This window comes from Chiloscyllium punctatum, chromosome 33 (assembly GCF_047496795.1).
Source record: "Chiloscyllium punctatum isolate Juve2018m chromosome 33, sChiPun1.3, whole genome shotgun sequence".
In the NCBI taxonomy this organism is placed as follows: Eukaryota; Metazoa; Chordata; class Chondrichthyes; order Orectolobiformes; family Hemiscylliidae; genus Chiloscyllium; species Chiloscyllium punctatum.
The window spans coordinates 12,232,435-12,257,114 of NC_092771.1; the positions used below are offsets into that span (position 1 = coordinate 12,232,435).

At 42.2% G+C, this 24,680-nt stretch overlaps 1 protein-coding gene across 1 annotated transcript; it reads left to right on the forward strand.

Annotated features, from left to right (window-relative positions):
* LOC140458438 (dual oxidase maturation factor 1-like) lies at positions 1 to 22,308 on the forward strand. The gene is made up of 8 exons (XM_072553007.1): positions 1 to 130; positions 6,783 to 6,951; positions 9,077 to 9,134; positions 13,574 to 13,708; positions 14,749 to 14,962; positions 16,424 to 16,638; positions 18,341 to 18,519; positions 19,936 to 22,308. Exons 2-8 carry the CDS (start codon positions 6,805 to 6,807, stop codon positions 19,954 to 19,956), a joined length of 969 nt encoding a protein of 322 aa, XP_072409108.1. The 5' UTR covers positions 1 to 130; positions 6,783 to 6,804; the 3' UTR covers positions 19,957 to 22,308.
* The last annotated feature ends 2,372 nt before the right edge of the window (positions 22,309 to 24,680 follow it).

Consider the following 24,680-nt stretch of genomic DNA (forward strand, 5'->3'; position numbering starts at 1 on the left):
AGGCACTGAGAGGGTAAATGTAAAACCAGCCGAGTCAATCGCAAAGTCGATTCTTTCCAGCGAGTTGCTGACAGCTCCCAGCGACAAGTCGAGTTGTTGGAACTTTTGTATTTTCATCTACTTTGTCCAGGTGAGGTGCTCCTATTTAATTTTAATTTTCAATGTGTTATACGCGGTGACTGACTGTAATTTTCAGACTTGGCAGCAACAAATCTAAAACTGTCTCCAGTGTGAGAAACTATTCCGCCCAGTCGCTGCTAAGTTTTTGTTTTATATTTTAAAAAGTAAGGTTTTGTAAGCATCAACAGAACAAATGGTTTGCAGGTATTAGAATGGGGAAGTTAAACAACAGACTTGAATAACAATTTAAAGATTACGCTTGCATTTGACGCAGTTTTTTTAAAAAAAACAAGAGTTCTGATGAAGAGTCATTTAGATTCGAAACGTCAGCTCGCTGTCTGTCTCTGAATGCTGTCTGACCCCCTGTGATCTCCAGCGTTAGTTGTTTTCAATAAAAACCAGTGCATTGTTTTTCTCATTGGCAGTGTTTCCTGCTGCATTTTATTTCACAAACCTGAAAGTTACCTTTATCCAAGAGCTATAGATCTTACAACTGATTGTACCAAACCAAAGTGCACCTGTCAATTTCAAAGCAGGGTAGTAGCTGGATTGGAGGGGAAAGAAAGCAGGATGTTGTCTTTTTTTTAGCCAGAAGTGTATTAAGGATCTCGAATTCAGTGTCTGGAAGTAAACCACATTTTTAACAAAACATCAACTAGCTGAAGAAACGTGACCTGCGAGACCGAGTGTAGGAGGGTGAGATCAGGCTAGGCAGCTCTTGTTGACCAGAATGGACAAGATGGGCTGAACCGCCGCCTTATTTTTTTTAAAAAAAAGACTCGCACGAGGCTGGAAAAGCTCAGCAGCATATGTAGCGAGAGAAGATCCAGCGTGGACACAAACTCTGTCTGGATACTTTGTATTCCATCTGTTCACAGATGCTATGACACAGTTCTGATGATGGGTCACTGGACCCGAAAAGTTTGAAGTTGCCAGACCTGCTGAGCTTTTCCAGCAACCTCTGGTTTTGTTTCAGATTTGCAGCGTCCGCAGTTCTGTCGGTTTTTACATGTTATGACACAACTCGAGAGGAGGTGGGACTTGAACCCCCGAGGGGATCCTAGCTCAGAGGCAGGTGCATCCCCACAAGAACTTGAGCTGGTGGCTGGTTTCAATATTTCCCACTCTATTTGAGCTTTCTATATTGTATTATAAATTAATGCAGATTAGCACAGCCCCGATTAGTAGCTAGGAGGCGTTATTAGTTGAGGGTGTCTATTGCTTACCTGTCGAAACTGCAGCAGTGAATGTGAAATGATTGGATTAGATTCCCTACAGTGTGGAAACAGCCCAACCAGTCCACACCCAACCAAACAGCCCTTCAGCCCAAACTGACCCATTTCCCTCTGACTAATGCACTTAACACTATGGGCAATTTAGCATGGCCAATTCACCTGATCTGCACATCTTTGGAGTGTGGGAGGAAACCCATGCAGACACGGGGAGAATGTGCAAACTCCACACAGACAGTCGCCCGAGGACTGGAATCGAATCTGAGTTCCTAGTGCTGTGAGATAGGAGTGCTAACCACGGAGCCACCTTGCTGCTTCATTGGGAGGAGCAGGAGGAGTTTGACAGAGATTAGAAACAGGCAGAGAGTACCAAAAGTAGGTCGATTAGAATCATGCAGTAACTGCAGAGTGACAGCCTCTCTCCACACTGCAATACTGACCACAGACTACAGTCTGTGAAAAGTGACTTCCCCTTGCTTTGTGGGACTGCTACTTATAAGATAAAAATTGCTATGAGTTTGGATCAAATGACCATTCAGACCAAGCTTCAATATGGTCATTCAATATGGTCATCCAGGTCATTATTCTCTTCCTGCTTTTGTCCCATATGCTTGAACCCTTTAAGCCCTGAGAACTGTAGTTACATTTTCATTGAGAGGCACCAGTGCATGGTCTCCAAGAACTTAAACTCAGTTAGAAGTCATATTGGAAATTGAAAAGTATTACAAGATGCCATCAGAAACTCCAGTTGACTCAAATGGCCTTATCTTAAGGAAGAAAATTTACTGTTCTTACATCATCTGCCCCATATGTGACCCCAGACTCACAGCACTCTGGTTGACTCTTAACTGAAATGGCAAAGCAAACCACTCGGGTGTCAAGAAAGTGGTTCACAACAACTTTCAGAAGGGCAATTAGGAACGGACATGGCTAACTTTGCCAGCAATGCCTGCGTGCCATGTATTTTTTTGCAACTGAAGAAAATCATTCATTGATCATTGTACAAAACCATCTAAAGTCGCAAAAGACTGAACAAATAACCAAATGGTCTAATGCGCTTGATCCTTTCAATTCAAGGACAAAAGCAAAATATTGCAGATGCTGGAAATCTGAAATAAATCATTGTACACAGCACATCAGGCAGCATCTGGAGAGGAACAAACAGAAGTTCAAGTTTCAGGTGATTTGCCATTCATCAGAACATGTGAAGGATTGTTGAGCTGAAATGTTTTAGCACTCTTTCTCTCACAGCTCAGCCCAAGTGATCGTTGAGTATTTTTTGTTCTCGTTTTCCTTTTCAACTCTGAAAGTCTTAACAAGTATTGCACTGGGAAGGCTGTGGGTTCTCTCCTTTTGAAACCCTCTCCTGGAATTTGCATTTAGAATGCAGTCAAATCTTTCCAATGCACCAACGTTCAGAATGAGAGAGACTCCTGGTCACTCAGAAGCGTGTGGAGAGCAACAGCCTCTCCACACTGCAATACTGACTATAGGCTGCATGCTATGAAAAGTGACTTCCTTGCTTTGTGGGACAGCTCCAGATAAAATAAAAATTGCTACGAGTTTGGATCAAATGGAATGTTTCTTTCTGTGGGTGCTAAGGTTCAGGATATCACAGAGTGAATACAAAAGCTTCTGAAATGGGATGGTGCACACCCAGAGTAGATAGACCAGGGTATGAGTAGGATTGAGGCTCTTAAGAGATTGAGAAGTACCAGAGTAAGGAGTATGCACCTCTGCGATACTGAGAGTGTACCCACAACCAGATGAAATGCAAGCAGTTCAAGACATCAGCTCAACGCCACCTTATCGAGGACAATTGGGATGAGCAAAATATGTTGTCCTTTTCAGCCGCACCTACATGTGATTGAATATTAAAAACAATTCATCCTGGATGATGCCAACAACTGGACTATAACGTGGGGAGCAGGGTTGGGATTGTCAACATAATGGCTGGAAGCATGGGACGGGAGGGTTTCAGATTTCTGCAGTACTGATAAAACCTGCACAGGCTGTAAACTGGGAAGTTGTTATGAAAGCAGTAAATACAACAGAAGAGACAGATTTGAATTAGGTAGTATTCCAGGAGGGGGATATCAGCCATGCCGATATTGAATAGCAAAGCAGACTTGATGGGCTGAATGGTCTAATCCTCATTGCCTTTATGTTCTTGCACGTCCCACAATTGTCTATAAACTTTAAAGAAGGGTAGATGAACATTATGGGTTTGCAGTTTAGTGTGGAATTTGTGTCTCATTGAAAATCGAAAGAACTGCTGATGCTGTAAATCAGAAATGAAAACAGAAGTTGCTGGGAAAGCTCAGCAGGTCTGACAGCATCTGTGGAGAGAAATCAGAGTTAATGTTCCTCAGAAGTGGTGGAGGCTGGTGCAATTACAACATTTAAAAGGATCTGGTTGGGTATATGAATAAGAAGGGTTTAAACGGATATGGACCAAATGCTAGCAAATGGGACTAGATGAATTTAGGATACCTGATCAGCATGGACGAGTTGGACCAAAGGGTTTGTTTCCATGCTGTACATCTCTATGACTTTGTAACTCTATGATTTCTTTCCACAGATGCTGCCAGACGTGCTCAACTTTTCCAGCAATGTCTGTTTTTGTTTGTGTTTTATTGGTAATGCATATGTTCAAATCTAGACTAATTCCAGCTATTGCAAAAGGCAAATAGAATTAGACTCCAAGGCTGAAAAAGAGACAATAGTAGTGGAAATATAACCGTATGAGACCTTGCTATTTTACCACTTTTCCTCAGTCTTTGATACCTGTTGAGGAGAAGCGTTGAGAGTGAGATGTAACCAATTTCATAAAGGAATCGATGAAAATTAGGGTCATGTAGAAATTATGAATGTGAGAGCTAGAGCAGCAAGCCAGTCACACATGTGGGTATTAACATAGACAAGAGCTTATCTCTCCAGGTACAGACCCGACCAACAGTGAAGCTAAATGGTGTGTCTCTCTAGCATTGTCACAAGCTGAAGTTACAGTGGCATTGATACTGTAAAAGGCTGTTCCTTTGCCTCCACGTAATGGATTATATTCACGAGTTTAACAGGCCACTCCCCCCACCCCCACCCCACCCCCACCCACCACCCTCATTGGCCTCCACATTTCTAAAGAAATATCCTTCTTGGATTGAGAAATAACTTTGTTTCCTGATTCCTAAGTGTCATTCTTCACAGAATGATACGGAAGGTGCAGCAGTGAAAAAGACCAACAATCCCAAATTCTACAATTCAGTGTTTATGCTGCTCACAAGCCTCCTCTCATACTTCCCAGCTCCTTCTCTCCCTCCTGTAGCAGCCAGTTCCACAGTCTAAAACTTGTTTGTCAAGCAGTTTCTCCTGGCTTCCCTGTTTGATTTATTGCTCACTATTATTTTTAATAAGTGTTTGTTTTGGAAACTCCCACCAGAGGAAACCTCATCATGACTTATTATCACACTCCTTAGAATCACAAAGAATCTAGAAAAGCTAAATCAGGCCATACTTCATCCTCCTGATTGTTTTTAGACCATTGAATCCCAACTTGTTTACTCTTTCTGGCAAAGTATAATCATTTAGTTAAGACTGTCATCACTCCATGTCTGATCTGACCAAGTCTTTACTCAGGTTTACCATACCTTACTCAGTTTTAAATTCAAGCCCATATAAATGAATCCCACTGCCTTTTTTAGAAGTAATTTTATGTCCCTATTAACCTGTATCACTACATTTAATACAAAGGCTGAAAGTGCTGTAGAATCCCAGCGTGCCTGGCAGCATCTGTGAAGAAACAGAGTTAACATTTTGAATCTGATATGACTCTGCTGCACAACTCCTTACATTTAATAGTTTATCTTTAATCCCTGTGTTCCTCTGTTCTACACATCATTTTGAGCATTTCAGCCTCCTTTATCATTTCAGTCAAATATTTGGGGATGTTGAGGGAGCAAAGATGGGAGAGTTGGTGGCAGTGGTAATGTCACTGGGCTAGTAATCTAAAAAGTCAATAGATATGTGTTCAATCCCACCACAAGAGTGGTGGAATTTGAATTTAATTAATAATCCTGGAATTGAAAGTTAATTTCAGCGATGGTGACATTAAGACTACAGTCAATTGTTGTCCAAACCGAACTGGTTCATTAGCATCCTTTTTAAGGGAAGGGAATTTGTCATCATTACCTGGCCAACATGTGTTTCCAGCACCACAGCAATGTGGTTTACTCATAACTTCCCTCTGAAGTGGCCTAGCAAGCCGCTCAGGTCAATGATAATTAGGGATGGGCAACAAATGGCTGGCCATGCCACTGACACCTACATCTCATTAAGCAATTTTAAAAACCACAGCTCCTACTTATCTGTATTTGCCAATTATGCACAGATTTTGCAAGTTTATTAATGTTGTAATCCTGTATCTTGTCCCAGTCCACCTTGTTATTAAGTACAGCTTCTCTTTGATGTCATCCACAAATATTAAAATTGCGCTTTGATTGCTGAGCACAATGGTTTATGCAATTAGCTTGCAGCAGTGGTTACACCATTGATCCTGCTTTCTATTTCTAGTCTGAGTAACCATGCTTAATCGTTACTCTTTGTTTCTTGCTTTATAATTTTGCTTGTGGAACCAGTTTGCTTCTTGCTTCCTTACTTCACATCCCTACCTTAGTCATTAATACACCCTGCAGTAACTTTTCTGAAGGTTGATTGAAAATACAGATACAGTTACATGTACCACGTTGTTTCATGGAAGAATTCAACACATTTGAGAAAATTGCTAAAAAGAAAACCGCTCATCTTGTCAAAGCCTTTCATCCTGTTCTAATCAGGATAATTCATAAATATACCAATTAAAGGATTAGATTAGATTCCCTCCAGTGTGGAAACAGACCCTTCGGCCCAACAAATCCACACCAACCCTCCGAATAGAAACCCATCCAGTCCCATTTCCCTCTGAATGATGCTGAACCATTAATTATTCTCTATGACAGGAGAGTGCCAATTGTTTGACACATTTGACTGATTGACAGAGGCATTGCCATCAAGAAGGCACCATTTAGTGATGATTGATAATTAGCTGCAAGGTTTTGTCTCAACTTTAAATCAAACAGGTTGATTCTAATTGGACAAGCTTTGCACTGAAAATGCAAGTCTGCACTACCAATCCACAAGTTTGATTCCTTTTCAAAATGTGTTTGACTCTTACATACTTCAGTTTTACGATGTTTTTCAATTATATCATTGAGAGAAATTCCATTATGCTTCCTGGCATAATCCATTGAATATTAGCTTGTCCCATATTCCTCTGTAAGATGGCTCCAAGTAATAGCATTCCTAATCAAGGTAATTTCTTTTAGCTGTTTCTATTAAGCTGTGCAGTTTCACTCTGGGTACACTCCAAACTGTAACATTTTCAACTTTTATTTTCAGGTCTACACAAAGGACAACAGAGATGACTTTTTATGATGGCATTTTCCCCTTCTATCCAACATCCAGGACACCAGTGGTGCTCAACACCATCCAAATTGTGGTCATCATTATCTTTTTGGTCTTCCTAGCGGCCTTTCTTGTCATATTGATAGGCATTCGTGGGATAGAAGTAAGTAATTGTTTTACTTACAGTTTAACTTTAGAGCATTGCAATCACCAGAAAATGTATAATAATAAAAATAGTTTCAATAAATGTGTTTAGGTGGGTTCATGAATGAGTTTTTGGAGCAGAGAAGGTTTCCAGAAGTTTTAGTAGAAATGCTGAAAATGGAGAAACTTTGATAGATTAAGCAAAGAGAAATTTAGTCTCTTAGCAGCAAGTTTGGTAAGCAGAATTAAGATAAAATATGGCACAACTATGTTGTTTTTAACTCCTTGAGTTGTTATGATCTGGAAGGAGATTTGATATTAACTTTCAAGTGACAATTCAAAGAGCAATAGAATAAAACTCACTGGTGTATGGGAAGGAGCAGGGTGGAGAAAGGTTAATTGGATAGCTCTTTCTGCACTGTTTTGATGGGCCAAATGGCCTCCTCTGTCCATATAATTCTACATCACCAATACAGTTGGCTCGGCACTAATGTGTGTTCCTTCAATGTGAATTGGCTATAATGTGATTGACAAATTGAGGCTATTATTTATAGAATGCAAGCTTTCCTTACCTGTATTGGCTATAACACGATTTTGGTCCCATTGGTTTAAATGGTGCTGTTATTCCATGAACTTATAATGTAGAATCACATGGGAACAGAACTTGTGTATTATATCAGTACAGACTGTATCTAAGTGCACTCAGCCCAGCACAAATGCAGACCATAAGTGCGTTTTCAATATCATCTTCTGAGAGTACAGCCAACTGAAGAATTACTTTCTATGTAACATCATATTTTTGCTTCCCTAACCCAACTCAAATATGCCCTTTGGATCCCAAATCACGAAGAACTTTGTTCACAGTGCAGTTGGCATCCTAGCTCCCACATGGGGAGGCAATGGCCTAGCAGTATTATCATCAAGAGTGTTAATCCAGAGACGCAACTAATGTTCTGGGGTCCTGGGTTCAAGTCTGGAATTAAGAGTCTAATGATGAGCATGAATTCCATGGTCAATTTTGAAAAAGCCCATCTGGTTCACTAATGTCCTTGAAGGAAGGAAACTGTCACCCTTACCTGGTTTAGACTACATGTGACTCCTGACCCACAGCAGTGTGGTTGACTTGTATCCTCTGGGATGGGCAATAAATGCCAGCCCTCATGGTGTGAATGAATAAAAAGAAAAATTGCCCATTTTAAAATTGTCCACAAGAGAAGTGGGGAGAAAATGTTTCCTAATGTCCTTGTGCTACAAATACACACATACCTGAAATTAGTTCTACAATAGATTAACAACATTAATGGACAATTCCTCTTGATTGAAACTTAAGACCATAAGATGTAGGATATAGGCCATTCAGCCCGTTGAATCTGCCCTGATATTCAATGAGATCATGGCTGATCCAATAATCCTCCATTCCACTTTCTTGCCTTTGCCCCATAACCCTTGGTTCCCTGTCCGATTAGAAATCTCTGTCTCAGCCTTGAATACTCTTAACAATCCAGCCTCTATCAGCTCTGTTGCAAAGAATTCCACAGATTTACTAACCTCTGATAGAAGAAATGTTTTCTCATCTCTGTCTTAACTGAGTGAGCCCTTATTCTGAGAAACTGCCCTCTGTCCCTCGGCTGTTCCACAAGAAGTAACACCTCTCTGCATCAACCCTGTCCAGTCCCCTAAGAACTTTGTATTACACTGACATCCCTTTATTACACTACTCAGACGTGGTTCATTTGGAGTTAGACCCATGTTCTGTGACTGTGCCTCTTCTCAAATCAAGCTTTTCTGCCTTTAGTCAATAAGTTTACATGAAACTCAAACCCCAGATCACAACTTCCCTGGCTTCATAGTCAAAAGTGCTGGGAATTGAGAATTGGAAATACTGAATGTATAGAATGCAAGAAGTAACACCAGTTTGTTTCTTTAAGTACCATTTCAATGTGCTTGCATATGATGGCTCAGGCAACCTCGTGGTGAACGGACAATGGCTCATCCTTGTCAGTAAAAAGCAGAGTGGACTCGTTGGGCCAAATGGCCTGTGTATGCATCTACATCTTGTGGTCTTATGGATGAAGTTTTGGTGAGACACAGTGCTTACAATGTCTCTTTTCTTTGCTAATGGATGCTGTCTGATCATTTTCCAGAAACTGCACTGGTTCGTAAGGGTTACCCTGAGTCTCTTCATTGGTGCTGTCATTGTTGGTGAGTATGTCTGTATCCACTCTTAAGGCAAAAAAGAAAACACCCTCCAGGAGAGCCCAGCAGTGCAGCAATGTGCCACATCACTCAGTCCTGCTCTGAGTAAAGTGATGGCAACAAATTTCTCCGAAGGAACAGTTGATACTGTACAACATTAACTTGGCTGGCATAATGCTTTGGTAAGAGAGGAGCAAGCCAGAATGTAATGTTGAGAAGGAATGAGCTGTGAAAGGACAGTGAAATACTAGGATGTTATTGCCAGTTAAGTACAATAGGAAGTACTTGTTCTGGAGCTAGAGTCTTCAGTACGGCACAGTGGCTCAATGGTCAGCACTGCTGCCTCACAGCACCAGGGACCCAAGTTAGATTCTAACCTAGGGTGATTGTCTGTGTGGAGTTTGCACATTCTCCCCATGGCTGTGTGGGTTTCCTCCCACAGTCCAAAGATGTGCAGGTCAGGTGAATTGGCCATGCTAAATTGCCCATGGTGTTAGGTACATTAGTCAGAGGGAAATGGGTCTGGGTGGGTCACTCTTTGGAGGGTCAGCATGGACTTGTTGGGCCAAATGGCCTGTTTCCACACTATAGAATCTAATCTACACAAAAGTAGTAATCCTGTGATTACTACTGGTCCCCATGTGTATTTACTCTGTTTAGGAATGTGAAGGTGAATGGTGCCTCAGAGTGGATGTCAAGCCTTTTTTCCAATAACCACAATTTTAAAGTGGAAATTGTAGAATTGTTTGATCTACAATTGAATTCAGTAATCATCCAACTCCAGTAAAGGGAGTAGTGCGAGGTTAATCTAAGTTCATCTTGCCTCATTAAATCAGAACAGGCAGCGATGGGGTGCTGGATGCAGGCACAAGACATTTCGTATTGTGATTTTGAAAAAGAAGGGTAGGTGTAGTGATTGGTATGAGGGTCATGACTGGAGTTGTTACCCTGGGCTAATCAGGAGGCCTGGCTGACAGATATAAACAGGAGAGTTAGAGAGTCTCTTCACTCTTGCCCTGAGCTGGCTAGGCAGAGTCCATGTACAGTGCACATGTAAATAAAGGGAGACTTGGGGATTGGATACTGGCCTCCGTGCAGTTATTTCAGGAGGGAAACCAATTGTCTCAGAATCCAACAGAATGCCATCCTTCTCTGTCCCTCCCAAACCCAAGAGTTTCAGGATGTTGGTATCTGGTCAGGAACAGTAGATATTAGGGAGTTGCCCACTCAACTTGGAAATATAGTTATTCTTTGTCTGACGTACAAAAGCCAAATGCAGACTAGGAGTGAAACCTACAAAAAACTAAGGCAGCGGAACAAGGTAATGGGGCAATTGGCCCCTTTGTGAACTATAGTATTTAGATACAAAGCAATTTCACAACCTGAATATGTTTAAAAGTGCAAAGGGCTATTAATAGTTCTTTGCTTGAGCAAAACTACCAAAACTAGATATCATCAAGATTGGAGGTATATGCTTATGATATTTCAATTTGTAATTAAATATTATACTGAGTAAAGTTTAATTCTAGGATCACTTGTTTACAAACAGGCTTTTATCAGCAACAATAATTTTAATAGTATAAAACATCAGTACAAATTTGACATCAATAAATGGCCCATTAGCCATAAAGAGGTGTTGACCTCGTGGAATTATTGCTAGACTATTAATCCAGAGACCCAGGTAATGGTTTGGGGACCCAGGTTGAAACCTACCGTGATACAGATGGTGAGGTTTGAATTCAAAAGCAAATCTGGAATTAAGAGTCTAATGATGACCAGGAAACTGTTGTCCATTGTTGGAAAAGCCCATCACAGGGTTCACTAATGTCCTTTAGGGAAGGAAACCGCCATCCCGACTTGATCATGATGTGGGGTGGACAAAGTCAGAAGTCGCACAACGACAGATTATAGTCCAACAGATTTATTTAAAATTACAGGCTTTCGGAATGCTGCTCCTTCATCAGACTTCACCTGATGAAGGGGCAGCGCTCCAAAAGCTTGTGGTTTTAAATCAACCTGTTGGACCATAACCTGGTGTTGTGTGGCTTCTCAGCTGGTCTGGCCTACATGTGATTCTAGTTGGTTGACTCTTAACTGCCCTCTGGGCAATTATGAATGGGCCATAAATGCTGGCCTAGCCAACAACACCCTCATCCTGTGAATAAATAGAAAAAAAGTTGCAAAAACTTGCAAATTAAATAACATTGAAAATTATAGAAGGCAATTCAAAGCGACAGGAAAAATGCTGCTGGGGAAGTAAGAAAATAGGAAGCTTTCCTGGGAAGGAACCAAGGGATCAGTTAAAGTGTGTTTGCTTTATCACAAGGAGTATCAGGAATAAAAGTGATGAACTTAGAGCATGGATCAGTATCTGGTGCTATGTGGCCATAACAGAGACATGGGTTTCTCAGGGGCAGGAATGGTTGCTGGATGTTCCAGGGTTTAGAGCATTTAAAAAGAATAGGGAGGAGGGGAAAAGAGGAGGGGGTGTAGCACTACTAATCAGAGAGGGTATGACAGCTACAGAAGCTTCCATTGTCGAGGAAGATCTACCTACTGAGTCAGTATGGGTGGAAATTAGGAACAGCAAGGGAGCAGTCACCTCGTTAGGGGTTTACTACAGGCCCCCCAATAGCAGCAGGGAGATGGAAGAAAGCATAGGTTGGCAGATTTTGGAAAAGTATAGACGTAGTAGGATTGTTGTAATGGGTGACTTTAACAATATTGATTGAAACCTCCTTCGAGCAGAAGATTTGAATGGAGCTGTTTTTGTAAGATGTGTTCAGGAGAGTTTCCTAACTCAGTACGTTGACAGGCCGACGAGGGGAGAGGCCATTCTAGACTTGGTGCTCAGAAACGAGCCGGGGCAGGTATCAGATCTTGTGGTGGGAAAGCATTTTGGTGATAGTGACCACAACTGCCTCACATTCTACATAGTTATGGAGAAGGAGAGGATTAGGCAAAATGGGAGGATATTTAATTGGGGAAGAGGAATCTATGATGCGATTAGACATGAGTTAGGAAGCATGGACTGGGAGCAATTGTTCCAGGGTAAAGGCACTATAGACATGTGGAGACTGTTTAAGGAACAGTTGTTGCAAGTGATGAATAAATATGTCCCTCTGAGACAGGCAAGAAGGGGTAAGATAAAGGAACCTTGGATGACGAGAGCGGTGGAGCTTCTCGTCAAAAGGAAAAAGGTAGCTTACATAAGGTGGAGGAAGCTAGGCTCATTCAGAAGGTCAGGAGGAATGGGATACAGGGGAACTTAGCTGTCTGGATACAGAATTGGCTGGCCAACAGAAGACAGCGAGTGGTAGTAGAAGGAAAATATTCTGCCTGGAAGTCTATGGTGAGTGGTGTTCCTTGGGCCTCTACTGTTTGTAATTTTTATCAATGACTTGGATGAGGGGATTGAAGGATGGGTCAGCAAGTTTGCAGACGACACAAAGGTTGGAGGTGTCGTTGACAGTATAGAGGGCTGTTGTAGGCTGCAGCGGGACATTGAAAGGATGCAGAGCTGGGCTGAGAGATGGCAGATGGAGTTCAACCTGGATAAATGCGAAGTGTTGCATTTTGGAAGGTCGAATTTGAAAGCTGAGTACAGGATTAAGGATAGGATTCTTGGCAGTGTGGAGGAACAGAGGGATCTTGGTGTGCAGGTACATAGATCCCTTAAAATGGCCACCCAAGTGGACAGGGTTGTTAAGAAAGCATAAGGTGTTTTGGCTTTCATTAACAGGGGGATTGAGTTTAAGAGTCGTGAGATCTTGTTACAGCTCTACAAAACTTTGGTTAGACCGCACTTGGAATACTACGTCCAGTTCTGGTCGCCCTATTATAGGAAAGATGTGGATGCTTTGGAGCAGGTTTGGAGGAGGTTTACCAGGATGCTGCCTGGACTGGAGGGCTTATCTTATGAAGAGAAGTTGACTGAGCTCGGACTTTTTTCATTGGAGAAAAGGAGGTGGAGAGGGGACCTAATTGAGGTGTACAAGATAATGAGAGGCATAGATAGAGTCAATCGCCAGAGACTATTTCCCAGGGCAGAAATGACTAACACGAGGGGTCATAGTTTTAAGCTGGTTGGAGGAAAGTATAGAGGGGATGTCAGAGGCTGGTTCTTTATACAGAGAGTTGTGAGAGCATGGAATGCATTGCCAGCAGCAGTTATGGAAGCAAGGTCATTGGGGACATTTAAGAGACTACTGGACATGCATATGGTCACAGAAATTTGAGGGTGCATCCACGAGGATCAGTGGTTGGCACAACATCGTGGGCTGAAGGGCCTGTTCTGTGCTGTACTGTTCTATGTTCTATGTTTAGGTCACTTATGGCTGTGATTCGGGTTGTTGGATGCACTTTGAAGACAAGGATCAGCAAAGTATTTCTTCCCATTTTGATGGAGAGCAAGCCAAATAATTTCCTTTGTATTTCTCTTTCAGCTGTCAATTTCACCAATGACTGGGAGAGAGGCTATGTCACAGTGAATACAACGTACAAATCCTTCAGCAAGGAGAATGTCAAAGCAGAAGTTGGGATTCACATTGGGTTAAAAGGAGTAAATGTAACACTGAAAGGTAGAGTTTTGTTTATTCCCCTTGTCCGCCCCCCACCCCTGTATTGTTGTGTGTGTGATAGTGCAATGGCTGTGGGGTTGGACCGTGAACTGAAATCCTGCTGTGGAAGGCTGTGATGGTGAATTCAATAGATCCAATTTTGTGGACTGATGCAAAGGCAAGAGAAGATTGGTTGCAGAAGCTGGAAGATGGTTGTAAGAATCTAACATAGAAAAGAAAACTAATCTTACCCAGCCTGCCAATATGCAATTGCAATTCCACACCACATGGTGACACTTGATGCTCTCTGATATGGTCGAGCAAGCTCCTCTGTCACAGAAACAAAGGTAAACAGCCAAATGTCACCTTATAAAGCCTTGTAAGAGGAGAAGTAGGCCATTCAGCCCATTGAGTCTGCTACACCATTCAATGAGAGCATGGCTGGTCCGATAAACCTCGACTCCACTTTCCTGCCTTTTCCCCACAACCCTTGATTCCCTTACAGATTAAAAATCTGTCTGTCTATCGCAGCTTTGAATATACTTAATTTGGGAATCTTGAGAAAATGAGTGATGGTAATAAATACAGCCTTGGCAATGCAGTCCAGGAACAAATGCATTTTAAAATATTTAGCCTTCAGTTTCCTTTTGAGCTGATCCACAGAGGTTTCTTATTCACCAACCCCTTCCTTTCCAATCTCTCAATCTCCCAGTCTCTCAATCATAAACATGTTCCGTAGTCAAGCACAGTCCAAGAGCTGTATATGAATGAAGGATAGATCTAGGGATCTGATGATGCAATAGTATTGTCCCTATCCCTGAACAAGATTGTGTGGTTCAAGTCCCACCTGCTCCAGAGGCATATCATAACATCTAAAGGGGCTGGTTAAAAATATCCATAAAGAAGAACAAGCTTTGCAGTGTCTAAAGCGATCAATAAGTTTATGCTCTGGCTCATGTACTGGACCATTAAATAACCCATACCACTTAATTGCATGTCAGAACTCTTAATGTAAGGAGGAAAATGCTAATGAGAACTAATAAGTCATAATGTCTCTGCAGGACTCCCCGAGACTCAACTAAATGAAATCATCAACTACAACGAAGAGTTTCTTTGGCAGTTTGGACTGAACTATGACCACCAGTATCGCAAAGGGCTAGAGAGGGGCCTTCCAAACCCAATTCTGTACGTAGCAGAGAAGTTTACTCATGCCAGCCCATGTGGTGTGTATTCGCAGTACAGGGTCTCTGGACAGTATGCCTCTGCAACAATGTGGTGAGTTTATAGAACAAACAGTTAGTGTGTTAAGAGTGAAATGCTATCACATAGTGTCCAAGGCTATGACTACATTTTAAGGCTTAGCCTTGTCTTCTGAAGACTCAGTTGTCAAAACCATGTTGGCTAACTTAGTGATGGAGTTGCAATGGGTTATATTGGTGTCTAGCCCAGCAGCCAGTTGAACTTAGCACAAAAGTGTCAAGTTGACAAAACAGAACATCATTCCATCAGTTCATAATTTTGCCAAACAAAGGCCTTCCCAACCAGTCTTGTTGTGGGGTTGGACATGTTGCCTGTTGACTGTGCCCTTCAAATAAGTTTTTGTTACTTTTCTTAGATTGGATATGATTTATAAAAATTCTCCTGATGACTCTGCAAGTTTAACTCTGACTGTTGGTTGTGTGCTAAAACCAAATGCCATGTACACCGCAGTCACAGAGAGAAGTGATCTACTACTCCCCGCTGGTCTGTCAATTTGTTGCTATGACCAGGCAGTTCAAGTCTTTGTCTTTGGGTTTATGCTCCTGGAAAATACTGTCACTCACTAGGAACACCTGACCAGGAAATCAGCCCTTCTGAGGGAAACACTAGGAGATAATTTCAATACAGAGTGGAGCTTTACAAATTCACATCTTGTGCTTAGTTTTGTCCGCTGCTAGAGAGATGGATGTTTTCTACTGTTTACTTTGAAGAACTCAACACTCTTGTGCCCGTGGGAACTAGAGAATGGCAGAGGCCATTCATCCCCTTGAGCCTCCTCTGCCCTTCATTTGGGTCAGTTTTGATCTGTACCTCAACCCATTTAACCACCTTGTTTCCTTATCACCTCATATCCTTAAACGACAAAATCTCAGTAATAAAGGCTTCACTTCTTCCGCAACATATATACTCTTTTGAGGAAGGCACTCCTAATTTTCACCATCCTCTTGAATCATAGCCTCCCTATGGTGTAAGATCAGACCATTCAGCCCATTGAGTCCACACCGAACCTCCAAAGAGCATCCCAACCAGACCTATGACCCTATTTTTCCAATGGTCAATCCACGTAACCTGCACATTTTTGGACTGCGGGAGGAAGACACAGGGAGAACGTGTCAACTCCACACAGACAGTCTTCCGAGGCTGGATTCAAACCTGGGTCCCTGGCACTGTGAGGCAGCATGCCACTTATATCTGAAGATGTGCATCCTGATTTCACCACTGAACGTCTTAACTCTTACCAGGTTCTGTCCCTTGATCTAACATTTCCAGCAAAGGATATCTTTTCTCTGTGTTTATTATATTGTATCCTTCTATCATTTGAAATGCAATGATTAGATCACCCTTAAATCTTCTGTAGTTGGGAATGAAAATCTAGTTGATGCAAACAATCATCACCATTTTAAGCTTTCAGCCCCATCTGCACAATGATTTAAAAGGTTGTGGAAGTGTTTTATAAATGTTTTTCTTCCTTTCCAGGGTGGCCCTGTGTGCTTGGATGCTTTCCAATATCCTTCTGTGGCTAATGGTCTTTTTATATGGAGGGTACATGATCCTAGTAACCGGCTTCTTCATGATTTTCTCACTGATCTCATTTGGTACCACAAGACATGCTCCACTCTGCGCCATCCAGTTTGATGATATGAAATTACAGAGTTCCCTTGGGCCATCCTTTTGGCTAACTTTAGCAACGGGTAAGTGCCAAGGCACGGTCATTCCTAGGGATGGGGTTGGAAGGGGATCCAAAAGGATGTCAGTCCATTTAATTCTACTGTAGACTAATCCAGTGGAAAAACCAATAACTCATGCAACATTAATCATCAGACACTATTAGTTACATAGTAACATTGTGGTAAAAGGTGTATGCTGTCCCACAGTCCTTTGGAGAGCAGATAAATCCAAATGTTTGATTGGCTATTCTTTCCATTGCTCATAAGCTTGCTAACTCCATGAAACATCTATATGACCTACACTTGTGGCGCAGTGACTTCCAATCCCCATATATGTGCATTTTATCCAAAGTAAATTCAAACAACATACTGGGAACATTCACCAGGTCAGATGGTATCTCTGGAATGAAAAGCAGTTAATGTTTCAGGCCACCTGTTATCAGACCTGGTGTTTTGTAAATCAGAGCAAAGCCAAGGTAAAAGGTGGGGAGTAAAGGTATAGGCCAGAAGAGGAGGATGAACAGATGGAGCAGGCACAACTGAGCCATTGTCCCGAGTGTAGTTTAATCTCCTTTTGTGTGTGGATGTGCATGCCCAGCTGCCTCACAGTGCCAGGGACCCGGGTTCTATTTCAGCCTCAGCTGACTGACTGTCTATGTGGAGTTTGTACGTTCTTCCTGTGTCTACGTGGGTTTCCTCCCACAGTTCAAAGGCATGTAGGTTAGGTGGATTGGCCATGGGAAATTGCCCCATGGTGTCCATGGATGTGCAGATTAGGTGGATTAGCCATGGGAAATGCAGTGTAATAGGGTAAGGGAGTGGGTCAGGGTAGGATGCTCTTTGGAGGGTTGGTGAGGACTCGATGGGCCGAATGGTCTGCCGCTATACTAATGAGATTCTATGATTGTATGTGATCTTCCTGGGAGAAGTAATACTCGAGCTAATGATCCAGGCCATTGAGGAGTGGGAATAGGAGGAATCTGATCCCTCTTCAGCCTCTAGAAGTGATTGGAATCAGATCAGGTGTTTGCTGAGATCCTGTATGATCTCACAACATAAATACCCATTGTACATGGTCGCCTGTGCTCCAGTTGGAAGCAACAGTTCTGAGGCTTACACCTGGAGCAACTCTGTGAGTCGCAGCCGACTGTAAGAGCTATTCCAGATTCCAGTGTTCCCTGAGAAAAGAACCACCTACAGATATCTAACTTCAGATTGTGACCTCTACCTGGAATAAGCTCCCAACCTGAACACATTCTGTCCCCTGCACTATTAGGTAATCTGCAATCGGTTCAGGGGATGGCTGTACTGTAGAGAAGGATAAACAGGGTGGCAGGGGATGGGGAGGTTGCAATTTTGTTTTTATTTTGAAAAATTCATTCACAGCATGTGGGCATCACTGGCATGGCCAGCATTTGTTGCCTATTCTTCAAGGCCCTGGATAAAATGGAAGGGAGCTGCCACCTTGAACTGCTACCCCCACACTGCTGCTAGGGAGAGTGCACCAGGGATTTGACCCAGTGACAGTAAGGAAACCAAGTCAGGGTTTGGAAGGCAACTTGCAGGTGATGGTGTTTCCATGTCTGCTGCTCTTATCCTCATAGCTAGTGGAGGTTGCAGATTTCGAGGACAGCAAATGGTTGAACTCCATAGGGGTCTTTTAAAGACATGAAGCTCCGAATGTTGGAGATACTTGATCTTTTCTTTTGTCTTTCCGTTGCTGCAGCTTTGCTCTGTTTGATTATTGGAGTGACCATTGTAGTCATGAGCCTTTTCACTCCGGCCACGATGAGCAAGGTCTTCTTGTTGAATGCCAGCAATAATGAAGAGGACATGTACGAGACTAGCTTTTATAACCAGACTTACTGTGATGATGATAAGATGAATCAGAGCTTGCCATTGGAAGTAAGTACACAAAGCCGCAAACCCCTCAGAGTTCCTGCAATCTTCAAACCCTGCTCAATTGTGCATCGCTGATTTTAATGGTTCCACTGTTGGCAAACATGGGTTTAGGTGAGCCCCACACTCTGGACTTCTCTCCCTATCCCTCTTCATCTTTGGATCTAACAAAAATCTTTGACCACACGACCCCAACATCTATATAATGCAAGGAACTATATAATACAAGATAGTTGCTATCAAGCCAGGAGATAACTGTTAGGCAGAAACTGAATTATACCAGCTGTATAAAAACTGATGATATAAACAGGTCAGAGACTGGCAACACTGGAGAAAGTAACTGACCTCCCCAGAGCATGTCCATCATTTTCGAGTCACAGGTCAGGGTGTGACGGAATACCTTCCACTTGCCTGGATGAGTGCAGCTCCAACAACATTGCAAGTTTGACAGCCCCTCTAACATCTTCAACCTTCATTCCCTCCACCACTGACGCAGTGTGTGCCATCTATAAGACACGCTGCAGAAATTCTAAGGCTTCTTAAATGGCACTTTCCAAACTCATGACCACTTTGATCGAGAAGGAGAAGGGCAGAAGATACATGGGAATACCATTCCCTGCAGGTTCCACTCCAAGCCACTCAGCATTCTGACTTGGAAATGTACCACCGTCACTGGATCAAAATCCTAGAGTGCCTTCCTAATGTATCTATGACCTTCCATTCTCTTGCAATTCAACTTATAAGTCCCTACAGTGTGGACACAAGGCATTCAGCCTATGAAGTCCACCCCACCCCACCCCACTGAAGAGCATCCACCCAAACCCACTCTCGCCCTGTAACCCTACATTTCCCATGGCCAACTGACCCAGCCTGCACATCCCTGGAGTCTACGAGCAATTTTCCATGGACAATCCCACCCTAACTTACACAACTTTGGACTGTGGGAGGAAAACCAGAGCACCAGAGGAAACTCACACAGACACACGGAGAATGTACAAACTCCAGACAGGCAGTTGCTGGAGAGTGGAATCAAAGCTGAGTCCCTGACACTGTGAGGCAGCAGTGCTAACCACTGAGCCACCGTGCCACCCACGTCTAGGCCCCGCATGATTTTATAAATCTCTACAAGGTCACCCCTCAGTCTCTTACAGTCTGGTGAAAAAAGTCCCAGCCTATTCAGCCTCTCCTTATAACTCAAGCACTCTAGTCCCAATAACATCCTTGCATGTCTTTTCTGCATCTTTTCCAACTTAATAATATCCTTCCTCTCGAAGGACAACCAGAAATATACACCTGATAAGCTACATTTCCTAATTCCAATACGCCTTCCTACACCACATACCCCCCCCCACCCAGAGACAATCTATAAAGCATTACCAATATTTCAAATAAAAACAAAATTCTTGTTTCTTTCCTTTCCAGAACATAGAAAAAGCTGTATAATCGAGGGAGAAAATCTGCCATGAACTATCATCCCCTCGTGATCAACTTCTTCTGCCCAGTAAACACAAGACTTGTTTGCTTTTTCAGGACGTAGGAGTTTTAACCATGTTCGTGCATCTAGTCCCTTTCAAATTCTAACACTAGAGATCACCACCTAATAGAGAATCACAACTTTTTTTTTAGTTCTGTCCTTGTTATTGTTTTCATACAAAAAAAAGTGTGACCACAGCAGCACTCGACAGGTGACTGGTCTGCTCAGGAGAAATCGAGTGCACAGCTGCTGAAAGCTAACTTCAAGAATGTGGACACTATCTGACTCATTTTACATCAGGCCATGCAGAGTTAATAGTTGAATATGCTCAAGACAGAGGTCGATAGATTTCCAGATGCTAACGTTATCAAAGGGTGTGAAAACAGTGCTGGAAAATCCCATCCAAATGGAAGATCAGCCATGATTTAATGGAATGGTTTGGAACAGGATCAAGGGGTTTCATGGCCTCTACCTGCTTCAATTTCCTATGCTTGCTTGAGGATTAAATCAAATACAGTTGCACATGGGTGTGAATAAAATGTCCATTCATTTAAGCAAATGGTTAAATTTTGAAGCGAAATGATAATGGGTGAGCATCCCAAACATTGGGATCCGGCATTTGTTCTGCAGGCCAGAGCTGTGATACAGTAGTGTGTTGCTCAGTGTTTAGACTGTATGCTCAAATTAAGGCTAACTTGAATTATACCAGTCTCTGTACCTGATGAACCCATTTTGTAAATGCACAGGCAGCAAGCATAGAAAGAAGCTTCCACCTCACTGATCAAATCCAAAGTCTAAAATCCTTTCCAGGGTGTGAGTCTGCCATCTAATTTGGGATGTTAGAAGTCAGGAATGGATTCATTCAGAGAAACACTTTAGGGTCCTGCAGTTATCAGAGTTCATAGTCCTTGAGGAAGGAGGGAGAGATTAGGGCTAAAACATTTGTAATTTGTTTCAGCTTAATAATATATTTTCTCTACAAACCATACATCCAGTGACTTTGAAACTGAAATGCTCATTGTTGCAAATTTTGGTTTGGACACATGTAACATCACATTTAATAAATGCATGATCCACGTGAAGGAAGATGGGTGGAATGGAGACAGAGTACATAAAGGTATATTTGTAGAAATGCAATAATGCCTTTGAATCCAACATCATTCACCACCTTCCCCTGACAGTTAACCAAGCCTCACACAAGCCTGCAATGCAGACATAATCTCATTGTTTCATCTCTCCTAAAGCAGCTTCTGTTTCTTCTGTGTCATGTCTGTGTTTTACTCTGATTCATGCTTTCTGGGAACTGTGGTTTGAAATTCCAAAGTTTGGCTCTCATGTGTTGAGTCTCCTAAATCCCTTCTCCCTTACTCTTCTTCACTGGGAAGCAGGAAAAGGCACAGGATTGAGAGGGGAGGAAGAGGAGGGAGATGGGGGAGGGACTGGAGAACATCTTGTTTTGCAACTTCATTCTGATCACTCTAAAGAGCAAGTATTTCCAGCTTTTTCTCTTTGTATGAATGGACCTTTGCTGTGGCCTTATAATGGAATGGAAAACACTGACCGACCCTTGGGTTACCCCTCCTAATTTTGTTGATCTAGACTTGGGTAATGAATCTCCTGCTGTTGTTCATGCACAGCTTTAGACAAACTGTAGTTGCTGCTTTTCATTCTACCCATGAGTGTTGAGCCATTGGTGAACGTACGCGTCCCAACCTCCTCTTGTCACCTTTCTCCCACTTGCCTTGATGCTTGGCTGCTCACTGTGAGGAAACATAAACAAGGGGACTTGGCCTCTGTCGAAGATTGCTTGAGAAGAGCTGGCATCGCCTCTTTCACCCAGGACTTAGACCCAATTTGCTGCATTTTTTTTCTTCACCAGCATTCTCAATCCTAACACCTTCTTCCTGTAAATTGGTGAAATGGTGTATCTTGCTGGAAAACAATCATGTGTAAGTGACTAAGCAGCGCTCAAAACTGGGTGGCATTCAATTCCTTCTTGTTCTGCAGGAGTTTGACAATTACTCAAATGGAGAAGACGTTTGACAGATAGAGAAACAGGACACATTCACTGCATTGTCAGATCTGGTACTTTGACTTGTTGGAAAAGAAGTCAGTTTACTTAAAGCTTGTGCAATAGCTGAGTAATATTTTAAATATTTGCAACATGAAGGAAATATTTAACAATAATTTTCTTAGTGGGAAGATGAATATGAATATTGCTCTTTCAGTATAAGATATATGTACATAAAGAATGTTTACTTTTAAAAATTTTTCTTTGGTTCAATAGTGTCAATATAAATAAAGGTCGAATTCATTTGCAATGATTAGTGAAATGTCTGAACACTCTGTGTTGTGAACTGTCTCATCAGTTAAAGAAAAAATAACTTCTGCACCAACTTTATTTTAATTCCCTCACTGTGGTCCATGCAAGTTGCCTGTACACCACTATCCTGCATTCAAAGGTCCACTTCACAATGGAGTTTATTTACTCAAGAAGGAATTAAGATCATTCATTCACTTAGATTAAAAAGGAGTGTGTCTCACCTAGGGTGAGAGGGGAATGATATGAAAGGGACCTAAGGGGCAACCTTTCCAAACAGGGGGTGGTATGTGTATGGAATGAGCTGCCAGAGGAAGTGGTGGAAGCTGGTACAATTACAGCACATAAAATATGTTTGTATGGGGATATGACTAGGGAAGGTGTAGAGTGATATGGGCCAAGTGCTGGCAAATGGGGCTAGATTAGGTTAGGATAATTGGTTGGCATGGATGAGTTGGACCGAAGGGTCTGTTTCCGTGCTGTATATTTCTATGACTTGAAGAAAATCTTGCTCTTAGTTGGTGATTTGCATTGTGCACTGTATGAAAAGTGTTAATTCGCCAAGATAGTTGGATATATGTACGTTTCAAAACCAGGACCTCCCAAAATGGGTCAAACTCAGTCAGAGGATGGTGTTTGGTGTCACAAGCTCTTTGGAAGCAATAGCAGGTGTGGAGGTCAGACTGATTGCTAGGAGTGGTGAGGCCCCTTTAAAAGCTTGCAGTTTTTCACTGCTGGGCGTGGCCCAATAGACGGCTCAGGGTGGATTGATGCTTCAAAAACAGCCAGTAAGTAGATAGATATTCACATGGAGAAAGCACCATTTCATCAACACAACCACATTTAACTCCAGTCGTCCACACCACCTCCAGTCTTGAACTAACCCTCCCACAAGTACCTACCTTCAAACATTTCAGTCTGAAGGTCATTAAAGGGGGTCACACCTGGAAAAAGTTTGGAAACCATTGTCCTAGACTCTGCCTGACATTGAATATGACCGTTTGCTCATCAAGTAGCAATTGCCAAAATGCCAGTGCTGTTCCCAAGTAGTGTCCAGGGATTGGCTTTCCTCGCATAGTATCCCACTGGTTTTGTATTCTAAGAACAAAGAAATTTACAGGGCGGTGCATAGGCCTATTGATTCTTGACTAAGGTTGAAAGCAGCGTTGGCATTAAGCAATTTCAGATCCACTGCTCTCTCAATAAAAGCAGGAAGGTGCTATAGGCAAAAGTACCAAAGTAAGTAAACAAAGTAAGTTTGACAAATAATGAATTCTATAAAGTACCTTTCAATTGATTGACATATAATCATTTATACCTGTCTGAATTTCTGTTCATCACTAACATCACCATCAGCCTTCCACTTCCCACCTAATCCCTAAATTCAAAAGCAGAAGTCAATGAAAGGCCTGAATTCAAGTCCCAGCTCCTCCTGCGGTGTGTAATAACATCTCTACACACGCTGATTTGAAAATCTTTTACCTCAAACTCACTTTGAATGCATCTGGAAATATAAAGCTAGTCTTAGTAATAGTGACCATGGGAACTATCATCAATTGTTATAAAAACCATTTGGTTCAATAATGTCATTTAGGGTTGGAAATCTGCCATCCTTATTCAGTCTGGCCTACATGTGATCTGTGGTTGGGGTTGACTGTTAACTGCCCTCTTAAATTAGGAGTCCTGGTTCAGGATTCTCTTAAGGTTAAAGTGCAGTTTCAGATGGAAATTAACAAGGTAAATACAATTTTAGGCTTCATTTCAAGAATACAAATGCAGAGATGTATTGCTGAGGCTGTATAAGGCTTTGGTCAGACCACATTTGGAATATTGTGAGCAGTTTTAAGCCCAGTATCTAAGAAAGGATGTGCTGGTGTTAGAAGGGCCAGCAGAGGTTTACAAGAATGATCCCAGCATGGGGAACTTGTCAAATGAGGATCAATGAAGACTCTGAGTCTGTACTCGATGGAGTTTCAAAGGGTGAGGGGAATCTCATAGAAACTCACAAAATGGAACAAAGGACAATACAGCACAGGAACAGGCCTTTCACCCCTCTAAGCCTGCACTGACACAATTTGCCCTGCTGTACTAAAACTGTCTTCACTTACAGGATCTGTATCCTTCTATTCTCTTCCTATTCATGTATTCATCCACAGGCTTCTTGAATGGTGCTATACTGAGAGGCCTGGATAGAGTGGAGAAGATATTTCCACTAGTAGGAGAGACTAGAACCTGAGGGCACAGCCTCAGAGTGAAGGGACGACACTTTAGGGCTAAGACAAGGAGGCATTTCTTCAGCTCAGAGGAAGATGAATCTTTGTAAATCATTGCCACAGATGACTGTGGAGGCCAAATCACTGAGTCTGTTTAAGA